General features: G+C 38.6%; 1 protein-coding gene across 1 annotated transcript in view; it reads right to left on the bottom strand.

The window, feature by feature from the left end:
- Positions 1–820: 820 nt before the first annotated feature.
- The window catches only part of LOC115659152 (aromatase), a 50,043-nt gene continuing 41,790 nt past the window's right edge, over positions 821–9,073 (bottom strand). Inside the window, 4 exon segments of the mRNA XM_030579008.1 lie at positions 821–1,758; positions 3,805–4,046; positions 7,743–7,905; positions 8,619–8,733. Of these exon segments, the coding sequence (XP_030434868.1) occupies positions 1,507–1,758; positions 3,805–4,046; positions 7,743–7,905; positions 8,619–8,733 (772 nt within the window). The 3' untranslated portion in view covers positions 821–1,506.

Below are 9,073 nucleotides of genomic sequence, written 5' to 3'. Positions count from 1 at the left end.
AGCAGCATTTGGCCCCATTGTCTTGAAAAAGGAGCGATGAGGGTTGTGTGGGATTTGGAAGAAATTCTCCCTCCTGCTGGGGCCTTTTTTGGAGGAACAACCCACAATCTTACCCTTTAAGATAGAAGGTGCTATGGCAGGGGTAGGCAACCTATGGCACAGGTGCTGAAGGCAGCACGCGAGCTGATTTTCAGTGTCACTCTGCCTAGGTCCTGGCCTCAGGTCCAGGGGGGCGCTCTGCATTTTAATTTAATTTTAAATGAAGTTTCGTAAACATTTTAAAAACCTTATTTACTTTACATACAACAATACTTTAGTTATATATTAGACTTATAGAAAGAGACCTTCTAAAAAGGTTAAAATGTATTACCGGCACGCAAAACCTTAAATCAAAGTGAATAAATGAAGACTCGGCACAGCACTTCTGAAAGGTTGCTGACCCCTGTGCTATGGTAATGTATGTAATAAAATAATAACCGTTGAAATAGAAGGATATGTTTTCATTGCAACAGCTAAGGAGGAAGGAGAACTACTCCCCACAAGCCGGGAGAGGTGAGAAAGCTTTCCCTCAGGGTTGGGGAATGCTGTGCTCCACCTGTTCCCTCTTCCCTTAGCACCTGGGTGTCGGGCTCCATCCTTTTCAGTCATGATTGGGTATTAATGGTGTGAGGTGAAGACACTTATGGAGCTGCTGTGGCTATGACTCTGGGAATAGAGACCTTGGAAACCTACTGCAGTTGTCTCAAATGCTATCTATTTCTTGATACCTTTAGAATTTAATATAATCAATAAAATATTATCTAACCTAATCATTCTTTGATCTTATCTGTTTAATATACCAGAAAGAAAAACACTGTAGAGGGAAAATTGTTTCAAAACTTCTCATGTTATAGACAATATATTGATAAACTGGCTATATCCTCGTTACCTTTAGAGGAATTTAGTAATTGCTATAGATGTGTACAGGTAGATAGAGTTGATACATTTCTCAGTGTTTCTCATACTTTACATGAACATTAGTAGTGTTCATTAAAATGTTTTTGGATGACAGATAAATTAGAGCTGTTATAACTGCTGATGATTTTTCTTGAGGGGCCCAGCTCTGCCAAAACAAAACAATCCCCACCCCAAACCAACCCCAACCATATCACGCAATCCTGCAGGCATGGAGCACTCAGGACTTGCACAGTGTGAGAAGCAGAACAGAATTCTGTTTGAATTGGATGCTTTAAAAAAAGTAATGACAGTTTCTGCATGCAACATCTCATCAACTGAAGACAGCACTTGTCTATATACTTGAAACTTATTTATCAGTTTTGAATCGTGACCAGAACCTGGTCGTGCTTTGCAGCAGAACAAGTAATCACTTAAAGCAGCAATGCATTAAGAGCAACAGAATGTTTAGTTCAGAGTATGTGTGACAGCACCTAGGAGGGGTGGACATTTCTCAGAATGTGACTAAAACAGCAGAAACCTTAGATCTCTCAGACCACTACTGATCTGTTGTTAGTCATCCTGGCACTTGTCTACGTTTCTTCTTGGCATGAAAAACATCTCCAGTAAGGGCTGTCTTTCATTTGGGTGCATGGATAAGTCATTGCTTTTCTGGATGTTCTTAAGGCCTCTTCCTTTTGGTGTCTGTATTCTATACCGTCTCAAAAGAGTCACCAGGATTGCCTTCATCATTACCATGGCAATAAACTTTCCAACACAGCCACGAGGGCCAAATCCAAATGGTTGAAAGTAGCGAGAAGGAACCTATGTGAAACAATGAGAAAGGTCCATTGAAGGCACGTAGAACAATTTCCATCATTAAATTAAGAATATCATTGAAATCTCTAAGCATTTTATGGGGAACCTTTAGACAGACTCTTTTTGGATTAAATTTTTTTTCACATGCAGACTTCCTGGCCTTAATATCATTTTGTTTGTTTTTATCCTTTTCTTTAAAAAAATTATCAAATAAAAAAAACTTGTGGAAATAACATTTAAAATTGCATTCTCATTCTGTGATCTAAGGAACTGCAAAAGTGATGCAGCCAAATTCTGCCCATAAATGAGGGCCAGTAGATCCCATTGATTACAGTGGTCTTGCACAAGGTGTGAATGAGGGCAGGAGCTGGTCTTGGAATCTGGAAATGTGTGTCTGGATTCCAATGATGATATCTCAGTTAATTTATTGATTGGTGTGGGTTGCTGTTCATTTAGATTAGAACAATGTGTGTTATGTGGCAAACAGAATGCATCAAGTCAGATTGTTTTGCTCACATTATATTAGTTATGAAGCCCAAGAAAATGAGTCTGCTTTAAATACTTGGTCAAAGGGGAATATTTTTAGCAGAAAATGAGCTTAGAAAGCAATCAAGAAATCTACCGAGAGAAATGGCTAGAATGGGTAAAATTGATGAAATAGTCTAGAGCGAATAATTAACTTAATAAATTTAGCCACTTTTTCTTTTTGTGAATTTTCCACAATTATTAATTCTTGGACTGAAGATTGTGTGCAAAGTTCATTGTTGGTAGTTGACTATCAACATGAAAATATTCACCTTGTTGGTTAGTTTTGATTGGTTGGATAGAGTACATAATACTATTTATTTTCTGACTGGATGAATATAAATCATAGGATCTCTTTTCTGGTTCAGTCTTAATGTTTGTGAGTTCAACATTAATTTATGGCAAATATCCTCTTATATTTTCTTAATTGTTTCTGCAAAGATCCCTACCAGTAAACATGTTTCCTAAAACATTCACTAAAAATTAGTACAAAATGGGTTTCAAAACGAATTCTTCTGTTCACTTTTTTATTTGAATATTATGTGTGGATGTTTCTGGAGGTATTTGCCAAGAGTTAATAAAAGGTTTGAATAGGTAACAAAACACACACACACACACACACACACACACACACACACAGAGTTGAGTATATAACAGGTGCTACTAAAACTGTGGGAAACATAATACTAATATTAATGTTTGCATAGTGGAAAAACCCACAAAACCAGTGCAAGGAGATTTGCTCTATATGATCAAGATGGGGCTGTACCTGTTGTAGGAGAAGAGCGTATCAGGCCCTCCAAGGTTGCATGGCTTTGGCGCCTGCTACTTCTTGAAGTTAAGGAACTCAAAAGACTTGCATCAAACCATTAAAGCCTGATAATGCTAAGTGCCTCCTGAGAAGTGCTAAATTGATCTTAACATTTCATAGTCCATGTCCTTTACCACTGAATGCAATGCAGTGTTTTCCGCTTACTTCCAGTTAATTTGATCAAAAATCGAGGAATCAGATTTGTGTTATAAGTAATACAACCCTCACCTCTATTTTGAGATATTTTTACCACTTGAAACAGCTCTCATTGGATAATCTAATTTCTAACTATGGAAAGCAGCCATTTAACTAATGACAAACCAAAATTCTGAATAGGAGAAGAAGAAAAGCCCAAGTAAGACCCCTTAATAGTAAAAGGTGATTGCAAATAAATTTTGTTGTTCATATATTGCAGTTGACATTGGGCCCAGTCCTGCAAGGTACTGAGGAGTCTAGCCCTGATGGTACTACTTGTGTGCTTAAACTTAAACCTGTACTGAGGCACTTGCTGGAATGGTGCCGTATTGCTCAGCATCATGCATGACTGAGCCCCTCATAATCATTAAAATATGTTATGAAAAGTGATGTACATCCTGGCGCTTACATGGACAACGAGAAATTGACCTATGAAAAGGACTTGATCCAAATAAGAGGAAGACCCATTTTAATTAGAAATAATACTCTATCCTGTATCAGAAAGAAGACAGGAAACTTACATTTTTCTCAAAATTTTCGAGAGTAAACTCATTAGGCTTTGGGAAGAATTCAAGCTTATGCATACGTCCAATGTTCAGAATGATGTTTGTCCCACTTTTCACAGGATAGCCATCAATTACATCATCCTGTAAAGCCTTGCGCATGACCAAATCCACAACTGGCTGGTATCTCATACTCTCATTAATAAAATTCTCCATAACCCTTAAGTTCGACATGTCATTGCTCTGTATGTCTCTGTCACCTTGAGGAATAAAGCAGACAAAAGAAGTTGATTTTGCTATTGTAATTTTACCTGATTGCTATTTGAAATGTTGCAGTTGATGCCAGAATGGTTTTGAAAATCCCGCCATTCAGTAAAAATACTGTCTCCTTTCAGGATTCATGGTGACAAGGAGTGTATAGGTTCTTGTGGCTTTGTATAGCCTCATATTACAGAAGTCAGCCATACTGTTTACCCACATGGACACTAAGTGACTAATCAAATGATCTGCCCCAAATCCAAATCTCCTCTCTCCCACACAGTCTGGCTCTAATCCTGCTGCCATTGACAATAATAGCAAAAAACTGCTTCAGTTCAGTGGAGCAGGATCAGGGCCTTGTATGAAACTGATTTAACATGCCATTGATTCTTAAGCTGAAGGCCCAGATTCACTGACATGTGGCACAGGCTGTATGTGTAAATTACATCTCCAGTGCACCAGTAAGGCCCTTTCCTGAAAGATGGGGATACATACACAAGGAAGGCAATTGGCATTTCCACTGCCTTTCTTTCTTAGGGGTTGCACTAGTGGGAGAGGGCAGGAAAACAGGGCTAAGACCTGAAGGTTTCTCTACACAATATGACAATGATCACTATAGAGGTGTGATTTTGAAAGCACACTAACATGTTGAGCACTAATTGGTCTGTGTAGACCCTGCTAGGTCATTCTAGAAGTTTCCTAGTGGATTTTAATGTAGTACTAGTTTAAGATTTTCAAACTATGAAGCATTGTTGCACCATGTAGGTGAGCCCTGGTTCAACTCCTGTTGGAGTCAATGGAAAGGCATTCATTCGTTTAAACAGAAATTGGATCAGGACTTTAATTCCTGCCAGGAACCAGGAGTTCCATAGGCAGTACAATACCCACTTCTGGGCCATCCACTCTTAGACTGGTCTACTGATCTCTCTATCTACCTTACGGTGATGAGGACCAAATAAGTGTAGTGTGTGAGATCCTTCCAGACACCTGCAGGAGCCCTGCTATGGCTGGCCAGAAAAAAATTCCCAAAATTATGATGAATTGGCAAATTGTGATTAAAACAAAATTGAAACCTTTCATGGTGATGGGTTGATTAAAACGAAACTCCACTGAAAACCAGGCAGGATTCTGAGGGAAGTCTATGTACCAGGGGTTTCAAAACATGCCTGCCAGGCAGGTTTCCATCCAAAAACTTCCTGGTTTCCTGCCAGCTCACCTATCTGGCTCTTTGAGAATCTGGGTTTATAGGCTCCCAGCTCCCTGATGGGGAGCTGGGAGCCTGGAATCCTTGGTTCCCAGTGTTTCAACTCCTTGACAGCCCAAACTCCTCGGATACTCTGCACTGGAACAGGCCACCTGGCAGACAGTCTCAGAGTGAGGGCTTCCTGTACAGATGAGCAAAAAACGTTTCATGGAACATTTTGAAATTTTTGGCTGAATTGTAATAAAACCAGACTTGGAAATCTCAACCTCCTCAAAATGGAAGTATCCTTCTCCGCCCAGCTGTACGTGTACTCCCTCAGTGCAGGGGACAGTGAATCTCGACCAAATTGTACAACTATCCTATACCAAAACATTTATTTTTTAAAAAGTTAGCTAACTGTTGAAACTATTTGTCATCTTTGCACTGTTCCACTACAGTTCTCTATCCTCTTCAGTGAACTTTAATGGAATGGTTTGAAAACAGTCATGGAATTTTTTGAAATCCTGGCAATTACTGGAACTGTTTGAAAGCTAAGCATTTGGAGAAGTAAACTTTCAGTCACTTGTTCAAGGGAAACAAATACTTCTGAAAGCTTCCTTGCTGTCTTAACTCTATCTTCTGCTCTCCCAAATGAGAGTGCCTTCAAAATTACAGGTCTTTTTGAAAAACAGGACCCTAAGGCAACAGAGTTAGATCTTAATTTGAGAGGAAAACTCTGTATTAGTAAAAGAAGAAGAATTAATTAAAACTTACCATCTTGCCAAGGTACACAACGCTGACTGGGGAAATCACTGATGTGTGTGAGATTATAGGAGACAATTTACTTTAGAAAACTCAGCAGTCTGATACATTGTGGCACATGTAGGTTTTGCTGAGGCATTTTGTAGTTGATAGATATGAGGCCGCCTTTTAGCATTAAATTATAGCTGACTGCTTCTAGGAAGCCAAGTATAGTTGTGAAAAGAGGCCTTTCAGCTACATATTAATGAGAACTGTTGTTAGTCTTGTATGGCCCATGGGATTCAACACTTAGATATCAATGTGCTGACTTAACATACAAGTGCAGAGTTTGCTGGATTCACCTGGGGTACAAGGCTTGTGGCCAATTAGAAAGACAGACACATCCACATAAAGAAAGAGAAGAGAGATGCAGCTTGCTAGCTGGAGGGGAAAAAGGTGACAGGTGACATTTAGCTAAAGCTCTGGGACAACATTGAAAATATTTTTAAAATAGTTTTGCACAAGTGTTACTTATTTCAGATATGAAACTTGATTTAAAAGCAATGTAATGAACCAAAATAAAGGATAGGGATAACGGTGGAGGAGAGTGAATGCAATGAATATCTACATTGTTGTTCAGGCTGGGAAGAGAAATTAAAGAAAGGAAAGACTAAAATATTATCATAATTTGTGGGTCTGCCATTCATTAGCACCCACAGAGGAGACCAGAAAATGGACCAGAGTTTTAAAAATTCTCAAGTCATTCTCTTCAGCCATTTAACCATTTTTGTTGCTTTTGTTTCAACTTACTCCAGTTGATCTACAACTTTCTACTACTGAGGTGCTCAAAGTCAGGAAAGCACTTAAGCACATGTTTGAATCCATATGTATTCGGGAAGTATTTAGGCACATGCTTAAATCCCATTAACTTCTTTGGGATTTAAGTATAGGCCTGAAGTTAAGTGCTTGCTAAAGTGGTCTCTGCTGAAGGATGCTTCCCAGAATGGGGGCCTCATTTCAGTATTAGAAATGTGACTTCACCTATCTTAGAGAGGTACTTTCATAAAGCAAGTGATTCATCCTTTGGAGTGTCCATATATTGTATCTTAATTACATTGCATATCCAAAATAAAATAAAAGATTAAGCTTACCACTAATAGATCAACTTGCAAATTCTGACTCTCATTTTTCCAAATGCTTTTGATTACTTGAAAGGTTTAACTACTATGCAGAAAATATTCATATGATAGGTTTCTTAATTTCAAATTTTCCAGACAGAATGTAGCATTTTTAAACACCTTTCTTACCTGTGCATACTATGTATACAGGGATAATATGATGTGAATAGTTGTTAGCTCAGCTTACCTGAAGAGATCATACCTAATTTCATAGTTCAGTACTGGTGGCTAAAAAGCACCATGAACCAGCTTTGCTCTCAGTTACACCAATGTAAATCCAGAATAATTGCACTGAGGTCAGTGAAGTAACTGCAGATTTATAGTGGTGTAACTGAGGGCTGAATTTGGCTCTATCATTCTAGCAGATTGCCTCTGGTCCTAATTTATTATTTCCTTAGTAGTTTATCTTTTATCATTTTTTCTACTCAGTTTTGAATGCTACTTCAGAAGTCCTTTTTTACAATATTATGCAGCGAGATAATTATTGCACCCACTTTACAGTAAATAAACTTTAGATTTTTCTCCCTGAAAATGATTAGATCACTACTCAAGCATAAATATTTTCCAATATCATTGTCTTTATAGACAGCCCTTACCTATAACAGCTTGGATTTCCTTCATCATATCTTCTTCCACTTTAGGGTGCTCTGCAATCAGTACTAGCATGAAGAAGAGAGTCACAGACAGTGTGTCAGGTGCAGCTATCATCATCTCCAGCACACACTGGTTCACATTCTCACCAGTCAGATCTCCACGGCTCTACGAAATTTGAGGGAGCAAATATTGAATACTGAACTTGAGCTCCAGCAAAAATTCTTAGGTCAACAGGAAAGGGAGAATGTGGAATATGTAGACTCACTTGAAACAACTGGTTCAAGTCCTAGCAAAGTTTACTCAGTCCTTATGCTACTGGGAGAGAGGAGTAATATCCTCTTCATGTGTGTCTCAGATGAAGCACTGAAAACCAATGTCCTGCCTGGTGTATATGATCCTATAACACTTTTAAGAAAAGTAAGGGTTTGTGCTTAATCCAAATTTCTCCTCCACTCACTCTGCTGGAGCATACTGTGCACCATTCACTTGCTATGCTCCATTAGGGTGTACTTGATTGGTAGACATTCTGCATAGTTATGATTTCTGAAGCACTTGGGATTCTTTGGAGTAAAAGGTGTTTATATAAATGGAAAATAAATGGGCCAAAGAGAGGCTGGAGGAGATGTGGGCATGAGCGTGAGAGCTTTGGGTGTGTGGATATAACCTGAAAAGGTTCAGACAAGCAACCAAACATTTGGATGCAATTATTCAAAGCCTGGAACCATGTTAAGGTGCTCCAAACACTAATTAATTTGCATTAGTTTTAAATGATATTACTTTCTGCTATATAGATTAAGTCAAATTCTATTACAAATCCCATTTTGTTCTTGGTAACGAGCATTTTGGACAAATTCATATTTTGTTCATATTCTCAATACCTGTGCAAAAATCAGTTGTGATGCAAAGTCCATGCGCTCTTCCAATTTTTCAACAGTGGAAAGTCTCTGTCGTTTCTGTTCTATTAAGATTTCAATTGCTTCTTTCAAATCCTTGCTGAAAACAGATAGAACCCAGTATATCTATAAACATCTGTGATATTTTAGTGCTTAGTAATGCAGGATGGGAAATGTATGACTATATTGGACAAGAAATGTAACAATAAAACAGACATCCCAAAACATTCAGATAATTCTGTAGTGAAGCAGTAAAACAAGGCAGATTGCCTCTAGAGAAGTGAAAAGTGACTGCTGTTCTTATAGTGAAGCTATATGAGCATAGATTTGCCCTGCCAGACCAGATTGGTCCATCAAGTAAGGTAGAATGTCTCTAGCAGTGTCCAGTACAGGCTGATCCAGAGGAAGGTGGGCAAACCCACAGAACAGGTAGCCTACTG

Source organism: Gopherus evgoodei, chromosome 10 (genome assembly GCF_007399415.2).
Source record: "Gopherus evgoodei ecotype Sinaloan lineage chromosome 10, rGopEvg1_v1.p, whole genome shotgun sequence".
NCBI classification, from domain to species: Eukaryota; Metazoa; Chordata; order Testudines; family Testudinidae; genus Gopherus; species Gopherus evgoodei.
This window is presented reverse-complemented; position numbering and strand designations above follow the sequence as displayed.